At 41.7% G+C, this 16,689-nt stretch overlaps 1 protein-coding gene across 1 annotated transcript; it reads right to left on the minus strand.

Annotated features, from left to right (window-relative positions):
- Positions 1 to 5,081: 5,081 nt before the first annotated feature.
- Positions 5,082 to 12,779, minus strand: fid (class I SAM-dependent methyltransferase fire dancer). Its single transcript, XM_090172879.1, has 7 exons — positions 12,653 to 12,779; positions 9,595 to 9,917; positions 9,228 to 9,523; positions 9,103 to 9,160; positions 8,889 to 9,039; positions 5,836 to 8,824; positions 5,082 to 5,727 (listed from the first exon to the last, which is right to left on the minus strand). Exons 2-7 carry the CDS (start codon positions 9,902 to 9,904, stop codon positions 5,353 to 5,355), a joined length of 4,179 nt encoding a protein of 1,392 aa, XP_090029005.1. The 5' UTR covers positions 9,905 to 9,917; positions 12,653 to 12,779; the 3' UTR covers positions 5,082 to 5,352.
- Between the last annotated feature and the right edge of the window lie 3,910 nt (positions 12,780 to 16,689).

Genomic DNA, 16,689 nt, shown 5'->3' on the forward strand with positions numbered 1-16,689 from the left:
CTTCGGAACCGTAACCCGTTTTTCGAGGTTATTACAAGCCGCCGATTTCATTGCAGTAATAAGGTCAGAATATGATGGAGGACCCAACAACTTGCGAGCCCAATCTTCCATGTCATTACTACAGGCTTTTAGGATTTCAAGATTGTCAAAAGTCCAAAACTCCTTCTTCGGGCCACACTGTATGCCACTCAATGGAGCCGAAGGTTTCGAGGACAACGAGAAATCAAGTAATCAAATTATGATCACTGCCCAGACTTTGGCCGCCCATTTCATCAATGACCATACTCTTTAAATGGGGTAATAAATCTTCGCTAAGAAGTGCATAGTCAATTGCCGTCTTGGCTTTACTCGCGTGAAAAGTAGTTTTCCCACTACAACAAGGAAGAAGGTTAGCAATAGTTAAGGAATGTCGTTCAGTAAACTCCCTCAGAAGGGTCCCATTTTCACATTATCTGCCATCTAATTCGACCAGATGCGCATTCAGGTCACCAAGTACACAAAACCTCGAGATACCTTTATTCCTTAGGTTGAGGATGTCTGCATCCAAGCAACTATATATCTTTGAATTCCAGGCTTTACTGTTAACGCCAGTGGCGCAATAGACTATGGCAACTGCGAAATTTTCAATATTACTCAAGGTTACCCACATGTGTTCGAAGCAGGATTGAGTAGTGGACACCACGTTATTACCCTGATGTAAAACTCCCAGACCACCTCCATTCTTGGCACTGCCTATACGATTCAGGCCAGACCAGCATAGTCCTTCGGAAAGTGGTGGTATAGTTGACCATCTCTTAACAATGTTTCTGCCAAGCATAAAACGTTTAAATTACCATTGTTTAACTCGTGACAAGCCTCAGCCCACCTAGCCTTACTCCTACCACTCTGCATGTTTAAAAAAACAATATTTATCGTTTTACTATAACACCATTGCTGTACCGCCCTCTACGAATATGCTTCGTAAAAACTAGGGGTTGTACACGGTCACAATTGTCAGCTACCAAGTCGTCAGAGTTACTGGAAAAGTTGCAATTTGCCTGAGAAATCTTTACTAAAGGCCTACAATTCTTAACCACTGGGATAAGTATAGCTATACCACGGCCAACTTTGATCACTCGCTGTTCGCGCTACAGCGGCCAACACATTCGTCGAAATTCCGCGAGCAAGGATTTTCCCCCTATAAACTGTAGGAGTTCAGCGCCACGCTCGGTTTTTATATTGTCTTCAATGTAAAAGCTATTCTAAAAATAATAATCCGCTAGGGGCGCTCACGTCATACACATCTTTTGCTCATTAGGTTAACACCATAGATATAGGAAACGTATATAAAGGTCTAGATAAAATATTTCAAAGGGAGTGAATACGGAGGTGACAGCTAGCAGAAACGCGTAATTTCTGCAGGCTATCCTTATAAGGCGCTATCTATCGGTAAGAAAGCTCGTGCTATCGTCGCGAGAGCCATTGTCTCCTGCTTAAAAATTATACTAAAAGTCACCAACAGAGGGTGTCTAAAGACTACGGCCTGCGGAAAGGTCAAGCACTTAGTACTAAAATGCTAAGAGAGCTCGCGCTCTTGTTCACGTGCCTTCCTCGGTGTCCGTATTTTATGTTAGGCTTAGACGCCCCGAAATTTATCTAGACCTTTATATACATTTCTTATATCTATGGTTAACACAGAAACGTCAACGAATGAGATGGCCGCTGTAGCGCGAGAGAGCGCGAGAGATCCAAGCATTGAATTGGGAATAAATAGAGGTACAACTAAATCTGGCTGGCGTGGGACCAATTTCGTTCAATATGGAGACTTTTTCAACTATATCGTTCAACCGTGGCGGCATCTGTCTCTAGTGGTGGCAACTATATTGCAATTGAATTTTTGCGCGAATCATATAACTTTACAAAATATAGATGGCGCTACCGCCTAATTATAAAGATGAATTTCGTACAGTCTTCTCAGAACAGGTCCCGCGTAACCATGGCAACCGAAATCGTAATTTTAATTCTAGCAGTATTATTCCCAATTCAATGGATCCAAGTTGGCCGTGGCTATACAAACTTCAAAAGTGAAACCATAGAAATCTCATAGGTAACTAGAATGCTGCCGCCTACGGCCGAGCTTAACGCCAGTTCGCCTTGAACCTTCAGCCAATGAGAGGCCGTAGAGTGGTTCCGCCAAGGAGGATAATAATCCTCCTTGGATCCGCTACTATAGCGGGAGATAAGTAACGTCATTCTCTCTGGTGACATTAAATTCTTGGCAGAACCACTCTTTGAGCTCTGATTGGCTGAGATCTGGCTATCGTCTGCCACGGCGTTTGGCCCATTTGCCAGTTACACGGCAGCATTCTAGTTACCTATGAGATTTCTATGAGTGAAACTATCTAATTATGCTAGAATACTAAAGCTGTACATAAATGTAAATTATTGTATAAAAAATTACGATCTCAAATTAAAAATATAATAACAAGGAAACTCTGAATTAATTAAACAAATTAATGTAATTTAGAAATTTAGTTGCTCATCGAGATTTTATAGGTAATTAGCTAGATCGGAAAAAATACGCTGCTTCAGTTTTAAAACCAAGTATCTCGACTTAAAGGAAAAGTCCAGATTGGGTAAAACTTGGGTCTATTTGAAAGATCATGTTTAAATAAACTCAAAAATATCAGTCGTAAAATTGTTTATTTTTTTAATGACGAGCCAAATTTACCCGCCAAGTGATCTGCCATTTTGTTACGCGGTGACGTTTTAGGACTTTAATCACGCGCTGTTCGCGCTATAGCAGCGCTCTGTTCCCTCATGGACTAATTAACAACAGGGACGGCCCAGATCTATAAAATTTCCCTATAAGGACCCAAAAAAAAAGTGTTAACGCGTTCAGCAGCGTTGCCAGGCAAATATTTTTTATCCTGGTGATTAAAACGTCATAAACAGGAAACAGATTTTAACGGTTTTAGCGGTTGTGATTTGAATTTTCAGATTGTTGTTTACAAAGGAAACCGCAAACGTCTTACGTCTCTCATAACCATCCATGTTATCACGTTAAATAAATATTTTAGTATAATTGGTATAGTTAAATGATATTTTTTCCACCTCCGATTCTAAGATAGATTCGAAATTATCTCGGAAATTATTCATCATCAAAAAAAGGTAAACAACTATTAAGCCTTGGTACAATCATTTATATTTATGAATAATATTATATTATGATAATAATAATTACCGTAACAAATTTGGGAATTGCTTTCAGACGGTAAGCAGAATATTTTACTATATGTACGATCGGAAAAGCTCGACATTCTAAAAGACTAAAATATTAGCACCGCATGGTAATCTCGTGGTTAAAATTTTAAATTCCAAGCATTCCTAGGAAGCTTCTTGCCCTATTTTACTCCCCCCGCCTATTTTGAATCCTGTTATGCCCGCGAGTACCGCTAGAGTGCGTCGATGCTTGTTCTTTTTACTTTTTCCCCGGGCCGGACCGTCCCTGTTGTTAATTAGTCCATGGCTCCCTGCACGCGCTTGCTCCACGTGCGGTCTGCGGAGGGAAGGCGAAAGAAAATGGCAGCTCGCTTGGCGGGTAAATTTAGCTCGTTTAAAAATTAATTTCTCGTCACTAAAAAGATACAATTTTACAACTGATTTTTTTGAGTATATTTAAACATGATCTTTCAAATAGACCCAAGTTTTACCCAACCTGGACTTTTCCTTTAAGCGAATTTATTTGGGCGTTTTTCGAAAGTGCATTTATTTTATTGCAATTTATAGAAAATAGGGTCCCTATAATTTCTAAATTAAAGTCTTTTAATCATTAATAAATAATCATCGCGTAAAACCTTTTTTTTTAAACTTAAAGGTTCACAAAATCGGTTGATTTTGAGGATGGAGCTAAAAAAATATCATCTGAGTCACGTGATAGAAGGGGAGGAGCTAACTGAAATTCGTTCCGAATTTTTCAAAGCGATTCTGTGTTTTGAGATACCCGATTTTGGAAACAAGGTAACGAATATTTCTCGTAATATGAAATTATGATGTGAAAATAAACTAAATTTGAACTTCTCTTTATTTAACCACAATCTGAGCGACAATTTATTTTATTTTTATGACTAACATTATTTTAGTATCCAAGTTTTTAATTTTTTCGCAATTCTTTTCTTTAATTTTCTTATGAAAAAGATTTTCAAAACGCTTTTGTTTATTATAGTACCTAAATAGCTGCCCATCATGCCTCCAAAAGCAAATGAGTTTTAGCCTTTCGTGAAACTTGAGTCGTGGGAGACTTTGAAATGGGCAGCTATCTGCGTGATTTTATTTCAACACTCTTTCATCCTTTAAAAGAGCACCTTGTTTTAATTTTTTAATTAATAGTAAGGCAATTTTATTAAATATTCTCTCGAGAAAAAGGTATATATTTTATTACATCTATCATAATTTTTGATGACTAAAGTTTTTATTTATTATACTTATATTATGTAATAGTTAAACGTTTTTCTTAAGTGAAAGTTACAGTTGGTATACTCATAATTTCACTAATAAATATATACATTCACTTTTTTATATAAAATTAAACTTTATTTTATATTTTTGGGCTATGTTTACAATTTAATTTATTAAAAAGTTTTTTCGCTAATCTAATTTATCTATCAAAACTTAATTTGTTATTTTTTTTAGTTTTCCCTTTCAAATTTCTTTTACCAATATAGCAAAAAATTTACTATATCCTACTCCGTAACTTTCACTTAAGTTTTAAAAAACTTTTCTTTTTAAAATTATTCAATTCACTTGATTTACGTACCTTGCAATTGCAAAAAAACTGACCTGATATTGTAAATTACAGATACAGTTAACCGTCAACTTAAAAACCTAAATAATCTTACAAAATGTCAATTAAAATATCATTTTTTTAGTGAGATAAATGTTACATTGAATATAACCTATCATCCTAAAAATATGAAAGTTAATTTATTACACATATATGTTTTCAAAAACCTGGCTAGATTCTTTATTATATATATTTATTTTTTAAATAACTCTTTTATTGATTTATAAATACCAAGATCTATACGTCCGTCGAGTTACCGTTTTTTGAAGTGTGAAGTACTGGAAGCCAAAGAATTGTTGAATCAGAGTAAATACGTGGTGTCCGTTGTAAAATGTTCTTTATATAAATTGTTTTTTAATTCCTCATTTTGCGCAAATTATTCAGTTTGATCCATGTTGTTGTTAAGGTAAACAGTTTTTTTTAATAATTATATTAAAATTTTCGAGGTTTTGCATTAATCAAAACTAACAGATTATTGCGAAACTGTCGGCAGCAAACGCATCTCGCTTATTTAGGATGTACTAGTTGGCTTAAATTGTCCACACTTGAACCTTTTCCGCAATGACGCACCAGTTTGTATGATCGTAGTAAGAGGAGATGATGTGAAGGTTTTCGACGTACGTCTCGATTAAATGGTCCAGTTCTCCCTCCCGGAAGACGTGGTAGTATCTGTGCAAAGTGACGCTTCCGCCGCCTCCTTCCGTCTCTTCCGCTCCTTGAAGGCTCTCTTGGGACGTGGACAGAGATAAAGACGTGTTTCGGCTCAAGTCGGGCCTGTCCGCCTCGAGGGTGGCGGAGAAATTCCTGACCATCGGTGGTCTACTTAAACTCGTCTCGGCTTTACCCGTTGAGCTACCCAGACTGTCCGTTCGGGTTAGCCTGCCCCCCGATGATTCGGATTCGTCCTAAAAAAATGTTTTACAAATTTGAGAATGCGAGACTCGTAAGGACATATTTCACTCGTAAGCCTGTAATTTAAATTATTAAACTAGAAAATAAAAGGCATTGAATACTTTAGTTTCTCTGGAAGAATCGTCATCGATGCTGTCCATTTTTTTCAGCGGATTGTCGGAGCTCTTGCTGATCTCTTCTTTGGACAATCGCTCCTTGCCGTCCATCTCGTCATCTTCGTCGCAAATTTCGTCGGGGTCAATGTCCGCCACCACCAGGCAGTTGTGAGGGAAGGAACTGTCCATTTCAAAACATTCGCCTGGCAAGCGGCCTTCACTCAGTATCCGGCCCCTAGCCCCCGCGTCCGCTCCTCCTTCCGGGAAGTTTGGCCCGTAACCGCTGGCTCCTTCGCTCACGGTCCTGCCCCTGGCCACGAACCTCTTACGATACAACGTGGCCGGAAGCTCTGTCACGGCTTCCGGCGATTTCTCTTCGGGCGCTAATTCTCGTTTGTTAACACCCGCCTCGTCTGTTCCCACCAGCTCTTCGCTGACCGATGCCGGCTTTCGCAACTCAAAATTCAGTTCTTCCGTTAGTTGTTCTTCGTGATGTTCGACCTCCTCGACGCTATGACTTCGAACGTCCGTTAATTGAACTAAATCCATCGTTAGTTCCGATCCTGAGTTTTTCCTACCATCGCCACGATTCGATTCTTCAGTCGGTGTCCCTTTCGTAGCTGCGATTTGTTTATCTAATCCTTCCGAATCGGCCACGCAATCGTCTTCCTGGCAACGTATCGAGATACTTCTTTGCAAAATTGGACGGAGACTCTTACGTCGCGCCTCTTCCGCTAATGGCTTGTTCTCGCCGTTGGAAATGCTCGAGATGTCTTCCCGGTTCGAGCTACCATCGTTTTCGTTGTCGACGACGTCGTCGCTTAAATCTACGCTAAAAGATGGCAACACCGTCGAAGACACTCGTTCGACGAGTTCATCCAATAAGGCGGAACACTCGAAAATCCTTTGCGCGTCGCTGGACTTTTTATCCGTTTCGTCGATTAACAAACTCACCAACTGCAAGCCGTCAACGCCGTCTTTGGGCGGCGAGTTCTTCTCGTGGTTCTTCACGTTCAACTCGATCTCTTTCTTGGCGAATTTATTGTTTATAATCAAATCTTCCAAGTGTATTAATTTGGGGATTTCGGTCACTTCGTGGTAGGAAGTGACCTCGTCTTTGTTGTTGTTGTTTTGAATGTTCAGGTGTAGCGCTTTGGGGGCGTGTACGTGCCGATAGTAGCCGTTGTTGTTACCACCGCCGCTCTGGTTATTGGAGCTGAGACGTCGAGGACTGTAGCCGCCGGAGCAACAGTCCAAGAAGGTGGCGTCCCGATCGTATTTGTATTGGCAGTCTTGGAGAATCGGTGGAGACGTTTGAGCAAGGTAGGCGGTGAAGTGTTCGTTTTTGGCATTCGAAAGTGTCAAGGGAGAATTGGGGGCCGAAAAATCGGACGCGTTATCCGAAGAGACGCTCGACCGATCGCCGCAGATGGTCAGGGGGGACGTTTGCGCTGACCGGGTTATGGCTTCCTTCCTCAGGTTATCTCTCGTAAGCGTTTCCATCTCGCTGGTGCTCCTTTGGATGACGGAGATGATCGATTCCTCGCTGTCGACGCTGGTGTCGCTCTGGATGCTGTTGCATTTACGCGGGATCACGCTGACGATCGATTCTTCGCTGTCCAAGCTCGCGTCACTCTTGAGGCTATTACTTCCGCGACTCGCGCTCCTGGTCAAGGTCTCCGAACAGCCGCAACTTCTCCGCCGACTCTTTTCCGCGTTATTAACCTGGGCAGCCGAGGCCGAAAATCGTCTTTGGCGCTCGCAGACCAAGCTGTAGCCGCTGTTGTAGCCCTTCCGGTCACCCGTGTCGACGCTGAAACTTCGTTTGACGAAGCCATTTTTTCCTGGAAGGTATTCGTCGTCGAAATCGAAGGTGTCGTCCGTATTGACTTCCTTCTCCCACAGCTTATCCAATTTATCGCTAATCTGCTCTTTCTGTGGTAATTCTGGCTCGAAGACGTCACCGTTATCGGAATCATCGATGTTGCGCAGTTCCGGCATCGAGTAATACGTGGCCATGTGCCCTTCCGTCTCCTCCTCGGGCACTTCGTTCAATTGGTAGTAATGGTCGTTTTTGGGTTTTTCTTTTCCGCTCCGTTCTTTAATGTTTCTTTCACTGCTCCGTCGCTCCGTGTCTCGGCGGGTCATCGTCGTTTTGCTCTTAGTTTTCTTTTCGGCGACTTTCTTAATGTACTCCTCTTTGGCTCTTTCTTCCAACGCTCGGGGGCTAACGGGTATTATTACGACGTCGGCGACTGCCAGAGCTTCTTTGTGCGCGATTTTAACTGGCGAAACGGGTTTCTTTTCTTCCTCGTCCAGCTGCGTCGTCCGCTCTTCCGGCGGTGGCGCCGTTTCTTCGCGATCTCCTTTCTCTTCTTGGGCGTTTCTCTTCAGCTCCGCGAACCTGGCCATGCAAGAAACGGTCGATTTGGAACGAACGATTCCGTTCTTAAAGCCCATCGTTTTAACGACGTACTCCCTCGGGTCGCTGACCGTCGATATCCGTTTGTGGATCTCAACCATGGCCCCTTGATCCACCGCCTTCCTGGACCGCAACAAACTGGGGATTATTCCGAGGATATCGGCCAAGGACCGGTGTTTTTCCTCCCCGGTACCTGGCTCGGGCGTTCTGGACCTCTGCGTCACGCTGGGGAAGGAGTTAATTGGTGGGGTGTTTCCGTCCAAATGACGCAACTCGATGGGTTGATCCTCGGCGCTCTCCGACTCTAAACTCTCTTGCCGACGAGAGTCGCCCCTGAAGGCGCTTCTGGGAGACGTGGGCAGGCCGTTGGAGTCCGTGCTCTCCGTGAACCAAGGTTTCCGACAACTTCCGTAAAAATAAGGTCGGGGGCCGTAATTATAAGGACTGGTGGAAGTAGATAGCTTCTTAAGGGCTCTTCGGACGAAACTGTAGCAGGTTTCGTTGGGGCTGGAGAGTTCGGAACTACTAGGGCTACTGGGACCTCTCGGAAAGTCGAGGCTTCGACCTCGGTATCTGCGGAAAAGGAGCGAGGGATTGAAGCACTCTACGTGATTGGTCGAATAGGAGCTGATCATACCTTCCTTTGGCGTCTCTAAACCTGGCCCTTCTTTGAGCGGTGTGAAGGTGGCTGTTGTGTTGGTGACCATCGGAGTCTGACGTGTGTGTCGTATAGGCGTTGTATACTAGTAGATCGTCGTCGCTAGTAGTGGTACTTGTCAGTTCATGCTCTGAAATATTTAGCGCTAATTACAAAGTACGGAAGTTTAAAGACTAACTAACGAATCATTTACCTTCGCTACTGCTCTTCGTCGGTTGATGCCACGGAACTAAAACATCTTGAGATTCAAACTGAAAGTGAACGTTATTTAATTTTATTTTGATCTTGAGATTGAATGAAATCCTATCTAAGGCGTACCCTACGGTGTCTTTGTTCCATGGCCCAGACCGTAATGAGGACTCTTCCACCGATGCGCAGAATACGTGCCAGCTCTTGCAAGGCTTTGATCCTTCTCTCCGTCGTGGCGAAATGGTGCACGACGGCCACCGACAAGGCGGCATCGAAGCTCTCTTCCCTGAACGGCAACTGCAAGTTGTCACACTGGGTCACCTCCCTTCCTCTCTGGCTGGCTGACTGCAAAAGCGGTTGACACCGGTCGCAACCCACCCGGTACGTATCGGTCCCGATGTCCAAGTATTTGCCACTGCCACAACCTACACCGTAGAAGGGAATCTTATAAAATCGGTCAAAGGGGTACGTGGGTTTAGGAGGATTGTTTACGAACCGACATCGGCGACCAAACTTCCGGGTTCGAGCCCCAGCAGAAACTGTTTAACTCTCGGCCAGGCCCGATATTTCCTCCTCGAGAAGTGAGGCGCGATGTGTTGGTAGACTTCGTGCACGTAGGCCTTCTCGAGAGCGATGGAGCGGGCCTGCCTCTCCTCTCGCTTCTCGGCAGAGTCTTCGGCTTCGGGGGGCCCGTTCTCTCGGGATCCGTAGTCCGTCTCATCCTCCCCGTACTCGATGAGTCCTTTGGAAGGGTCCTTGGGCGGCGGCGGTGGCGGCGAGATGGCGTCGTCGCCCACTTCGGGCATTGTCCAACGGCAACTACCGCGGACGAGACAACTATACGTCAGATTGACCGAATTTCGTAAGATTCCCCTTAAACGGTTATTCGTTTAGTATTCCTCGCTAATAGCCTTTAAAATTACGTGCCGTGCCCCTTTGGTAAATCGACACAATCCCTTTACCCTCCCCCCCCTTCCCCGCGCTGCCTTTGCGTCTTCTCACCTCCCACCCCCCGTTCCTGTAAACAGTGTGGCTTCCGGAATGAGACGTTCGACGAATGCTCTAAGCGATCGAGTGAAAAGATAGCCCACGGAAGAGAGGTCGTTTGTCATTGACGGAGCTCCTTCCCGACAACATTGAGCAGCCGGCTGCTTGTCCCTTTCTCATGTCCTCATTGTGAAATATCGATATGAAAATGACATTTCGTATTCCAAAACAATCTTATTATAAACTGTCCAATGAATGGAAAGCTTAACAGGTTATATATCGATTGAGAGGCGTCCCAAAGTTTTACAAAATATGTTTACAATTATAATTTAAAGTTCCATCGAGATTTGAATGAGAACGTCAGACTGCCTTTTACGGCACTGTCTAGTTAGCTTCTGAAGAATCGTCCGCGACACTCGGACGTTCCCGTTCGTAACGACGAGTGCTTAATCTCTGTATTTGGCATGTAGACGCATTCTTCCGTAATAACTCTATTTCAAATTATCAAACATTGGATTAAAATTTTTAAGTACCTGGCTTTTTAAATTCTACGGTAATTAAATTAAATTTTATGAATGTTAATTTTTTTATCAAGATCAGTAGATAATCTAAATTGGTCTTTGAAGAGAAAATGGAATTATTCTAGTTATTCACCGAGACCACTTGTTATTGAAACAAAGCAAAAAGCAATTTTTTATCGGTACCACGCTATGCAGACGAAAATCATTTACGAAAAGAAAAGGAGGTGTAAAATCGAACTTGTTGACATCGTTTCAAAACACACACGCATTCAAAAATAGCTTTAACCAAAGAAATCGATCGCGTTTACCAGAAGTTTATAAGATACCTCTCAAGACAGAAGTATCCATCTAAGCCATTAAAATGAAATATGTACTTTCGTGGGCTTGCGGCGCTTTTTAATGCGATTGAATTTAGCACCAAAACCACGGATGCGAGGATATAAAATGTATATATTACACTCACAAGGAGACGACCCGAGGTGTTACACACCGATTTGGTTCAAACTCGGGGGATAGGTAGACCTTCATGTAACTTGAAAAATCCTAAAGGGAATTTATTCAATGGGCAACGGTTTTGCCATGGCAACGAAAAATGTTTTTGACAACATAAAATGGAAATTTTTCCTATTTAAGCCATATCGGTTAATTTTCACCCATTTGGTTCAAATTGATCAAAATGTGATCAATTTTAATTTTTTTCGTCAATTTTTAACAATTTTTTTATAATTTTGGCATTTTAAATTTTTTTCAATTTTTTAAAATTTTTCCCAGGGGGGAAGGGACCCTTGGAATCGGTCCAAATCCCATGTTATTTTCAATGGGAAAATTTCCATTTTATGTTTTCAAAAACATTTTTCGTTGCCATCGCAAAACCGTTGCCCATTGAATAAATTCCCTTTAGGATTTATCAAGTTACATGAAGGTCTACCTATCCCCCGAGTTTGAACAAAATCGGTGTCTCGTCTCCTTGTCAGTAGGGATATTTACTTATTAATAAATCATTTTTTCCCTCTGTTATAGTTTAGAAAATCAGAATATAATCTATATTTCACTCGCACTACTTTTCCTTCCGCAAGTGGTTTCGAAAACTCAAACGACAGTCCACGAAAGGTACACATTTCAAGAAAATAACATCGGCGGTGGGAGATAAATAGTGATCTCTAACAGTAGCGGCGCTAAGGTTTTTTCACAGGTGGGCTTATTATTTTGTGGCCCCTATGAATTTTGTGGCCCTTAGCGGGAACCTTGGGTTGGCCATATTTCGCAAAAGTGGTGAAATCGAAAAAACCCAATATTTTCCAGCAAGCGAGCTAGGTCGTTTTATATTGTTGCGGCTCTCGTAGCGTTTACTGGACCCCTACTGACCTTGTATCCGACCTGGAGGGGACACGTGCATGCCCGGCGTATTTCCCTAAATTCCCTTAAGCCGCTTTCTTTTCTTTCTATTGAACATTCAACTTTCTCTCAATTTCCGCTCCCTTCCTCCCGAATCTGTCTGTTAATGGTCTACTATCTTCTTGAGTAAACAAATTGATTTTGAAAGATTTGTTTTCCAGAAATACGTTTCTTAGCAATAATACAAATTTCTAGAGATAAAAAAATTCATAAATTCAAATATGTGGCCCTTTTAATATAAATATGTGGCCCCTCTCAGAAATGCAGGGGGGCTAAAGCCCACTTCAGCCCACCCTTAGCGCCGCTACTGATCTCTAAGAGATACGTAAATTACCGCTGCTTTTACTATATACACCTACGAAAAATAAATTGTCTTTTCTCGAAGGAAAATGTTTAAAGCATGCACGCGCGATAGAAAGGAAAATGGCAGAGTGAAAATTGTATTTCGGAAAACGAAAGTTTATTTTAGTCATGGTCGAGGAACCTAATAGATGTTTCCGTACGTGTGGCTGGTGCTTTGCCAAAAATAATCACTGCTTTTTAAAAACGTATATGTTTTATTTTAATTCCTCTCTTTTCCCGAGAGGGGGCGCGGTAAAGTTTGGCGACACTAAAAAGGCTCGTACGGACGACGGCGGAGAGAATCCTTACCTCTAAATTTGTTTATCGAAGAAGCCGTTTGGTGGCGCTGTTGTCGCTTCCGTCTAGAAATCAATGACACGTCACTCGGAATGATTAGCTTGTCTGAAATTTCCCAGGACGATGCGAGATAGTGGCGCCGGCTCGCGGTGGCCAACAACATCACTACATCATCAGGCACCGCGGCTGGGAAGATAGAGAGAGAGAGAAGGATAGATTATAGATGGAGCCACGATCCGACGACGCAAAAATAAGCTCGAGCAAAGTGTCCGATAGAATTACGTCCGCGTCTACCAAACGCGTTACAACCAACTCTATATCGTTTAGAAATAAGAGTTATCATCCGGCTATCGAAATTCCACACCGTCTCCGCGATGTCTTCGCGAAAGGGTCGAAACGTGGCCGTTCCGACGTCGCGGCGAAGGGCTAGCTTCGCAACCGTTCCCCCCGACAATATTTTATAAAGTCTGCAATATTAATCGAGTTCGTACGTTGAAAGATATCTATCATAAAAATATTAAAGGAAATTCTGCCGATTCCGCTGCCGCTCGGAAACTTAATGACCTGATCCGCACGATGGCGCCACTCAAGATGGGCGTGTCGGAAACGATAAAAGTAGTCCAGCTGTACAAAAAAAAAGAGATCTGATCAACGTTAATTTATTTTTTAGATATATTTCGGCGCGTATAACTATTCCCTAAAGACTGAACGTAAAAAAACCCTACCGAGCATGACCATGTGATTAAGATAATTTTTCATAACTTGTAACGATAACTTACTTTATACTCAAAATAGCGATATTTTCTGATATAATTTTAAATAAAAGTGAAGATCGTACTGGGATTAAATTAATTTTTAATTTTCTTTTAAATTAAAGCGTGTTTTCTATATTTTCATACAAATATCATAAATTATAGAAGTTTATTTAACCTAGGAGCAACAAACACAGCACCCCATACAAGGAGAACGCAACACGTCAAAAGTCGTGGATTTTCTTGTGTACGTTTTTCATTGGCTAGAGGCTTAAGCGCCTGCTGCCGTCGGAAGGGGAAAATTCGGAAATTGTCTTCCCCCCCGCCTGTAAAACGTTCAGCATAAAGGCTCGTGACGCTCGAACAATGAAATTCGTACACAACCCTTCGTTAGCGTGTTTAAAGGCTAGCTGCGTTCTCCTTGTGTTTGTTGCTCCTAGATTTAATTCTGCGCAAGTTTCTATAAAAGAGTGACTGGGAAAAATCCTATCACCCGTTTAATAAGCGAATTATTCATAAATTGTTTGTCTGAGGCCTGGTAACGGGGATCGCCGGTACTAGTCGTTAGTCCAATGGTAGCGGTTACCCAAAGGTTGTAGGTTCGATTCCTATCCGAGGTGATATGATTTTTCTCGGTCACCATGGTATGGAAACTTGCGCTGAAGTTTAAAGAAACTTCTATAATTGTATTAAATCCTATATATACTAATATCATAAATTATAAAGGTCTTCTACTACATAAGTAAGTATGACCGTTTGGGATGAGAGACTGACGTCATTAGGGAAAGGTTAGCGCCACCTAGTGACGTACTGTCATACGAAGCCCATTGCGAAAAAGCCCTCAGTAAATATTTTCTGTTGAAGAATAGAAAGTGCCTTACTTAAGGAAATAATGCAAGAATATTATAGACTTATGGTAATACGAGTTCTCTAAATTTCTGTAAGGCTCTTTTGTGTTTACCATTTTCAGTATCTCTAAACTTTAACTATCTTTCAGTATATGACAGTTCAAAAATGATGATAATAATAATTATATTACGAAACTAATCTCAACAATAGCACTTTTTAAAAAATTTAACAAATTAAAAAAGAAGATATTTCGCCAATAATTTGGTTAGGAATTATCAGTAGACCAAAACGCCTGTAGAAGTGTTCCACACGCCTTACACTCGTGTTTAGAGTAAAAGGATTTAATATATCAGATATCGTGGCACGTATTTGGGAGTACACGCGTGCTAGGTGGACTAAGGCTGATTATATTAGCATTGATTAGAGAGTCGAGCCTTTTAAGCAGCAACAGGATAATTACCCTCTAGGCTGAGGTCATAACCAAAGTACTGAGAACGCCGCGTTTTATATTATTTCTCTAAGAAATTTAAATAAATGAAATTAGGCGGAGCTTGCGTAAGCAGTCGACGGGAATCCGCGTGCCATATTCATTTCGCAAGTTTTACAAACAATTTGCTAATTAAATTTATTTTCCAAGTTGAACTAGTTTCCAAAGATATATTTTCATTGACGGTAATTAAATTAGGGGAATTTTCCATTGAATTTCGGATTCTTAAATCTCTTCTAAAACGGAGTTTTGTAAATCACTGAATTAAATTCTTTTAAGCCTAACTAATCATTTTTTAATATTAGAGAGTTTTTAGTTTTATACTAAATAAATAATTATACGTCAGTAATTTTTTCTGTTAATTTACGGCAAATCAATTATATATAGATGAATGTAAATATAAAAGAAATGTAATAGTTTTTTAAATAAAATAAACTGGAAACTTCAAAATTGTGAAAAATTATTTTATTATACGACTCATGACGGATCGAAAACGATTACGGGTTTAGATTTAGTAAACAATATTTTAGATTATTTTACTTAAAATGCACGCGCCATTGAAGGTTAGTGTTATATGTTTAATAGTTTCAATTTCCTACTATAAATATTTCGTTATTATTCGAAATTATTAAAAAATATATATAAACGTATCAATTTAAAACATTTTACTTGGGCTTCATTAAAGCTAGAGTTAGGTTTTTTTTTAAATTAGGTATTTAAAAAGTAATTTACCCCACAACAGAAATAAAAGTGTACCATATCTGGTCGGAAGGTTTAAAGAAGAAAACCCTGTTATCTTTGGCGCGAGAGAATCTGCCAGGTATAGGCAGTTTCGGATGAAATTTTACTTAAAACAAGTTGGCAAGCCAAAATATACCTCTCCTCGGAAGAGTTTTTAATTTTCAGTGAAGGGTAACTGTATCCGTGGTTCTGCGGTAGAACGCTCACCGGTCGTTCAAGAGGGCTTGGGTTCGAATCCCGGCCGATTAAAAAATTATACTACACCCAATGACAAAAAGAGGGCGCTTTTGGAAAAACCTTTTCCCTGATTCTAAGAAACTGCGTACGCAGTGAATACCCTTTGCCTCGAAAATGCGTTCGCAGGCCTGACAGACAGACCCACCCACAGACAGACAGACAGACACGGTGGTTGTATAACCCCTCCTAGGGTACAAAGTTCCCTCGGAGAGGTAAAAAGACAGTGAATGTTTCAGGATTAGATGAGTTAAACGCAATCCTTTAAATGCTCGCGAACAGACGAGTAGATATTTTTTCCCCCGGTGACGAGAAAAACAAAAGATAATTTAGCGTCCATTCGTGGACGATGACGGGATTCCCTTCCCTTGTTCGAGCTGTTTTTTTCGCTTCCATTCGGAACGGGTAAACTTCCATCTCGAGCGCCAATGAGCTCATTAATCTCTTCGGGAACATTCGGCGCACTCGCGGGGTTGCCCATCCGTCTCACCTGACAGCTCTCGCGCGCCTCAGAAACCGTCGTTTAAGCCGCTTCCCGCCGCTCTCAGTTCAGCCGACGTTTCGTAAGGTAGAAGATATGTAAATTCAAAATCGCTTTTCCTTTTTGAGCAGTTTAACTCGTTTAACTGGACGGCGGTGGGTGGCCAGTCCGCCGGTCAACGGTTGGACGAGCCGGCAAGGCGCTGTCGATCGAACGCCGTACGTCACGCTCGAGAAAAGATTCGGAAAAGCGGGTACGCCCTCCAAATGCAAGCTCAATTTCCGTCATCTGGAAAATCCAGTTCGCTCTCAGCCGCGTGACATTATAGCAGCCTTATTAACTATTCCGCTTACGCGCAAACCGTATGACTATAATAAGGCGGCTGTATCCCCCTTTGAAATATTAGTTTCATTTCGTCCGACAAAGCGCGCGTTTCCGCTCAGTCATTTCTCCCAGTCCCCTCCGCGGCTCGCTCCTCCGCGCGACACGTATTTTCAAACGGACC

The sequence above is a fragment of the Leiobunum rupestre genome, chromosome 4 (genome assembly GCF_980474605.1).
Source record: "Leiobunum rupestre chromosome 4, qqLeiRupe1.1.hap1, whole genome shotgun sequence".
Lineage (NCBI taxonomy): Eukaryota > Metazoa > Arthropoda > Arachnida > Opiliones > Sclerosomatidae > Leiobunum > Leiobunum rupestre.

Bases quoted from the DNA above. Each gene is read 5' to 3' on its own strand.
- fid (XM_090172879.1), bottom strand. From the start codon at position 9,904: ATGCCCGAAGTGGGCGACGACGCCATCTCGCCGCCACCGCCGCCGCCC. The intron at 9,524-9,594 runs GTTCGTAAACAA...TCTACGGTGTAG, and splicing joins AAGTTTGGTCGCCGATGTCG to GTTGTGGCAGTGGCAAATAC. The intron at 9,040-9,102 runs GTAAATGATTCG...TAAATATTTCAG, and splicing joins GACGAAGAGCAGTAGCGAAG to AGCATGAACTGACAAGTACC.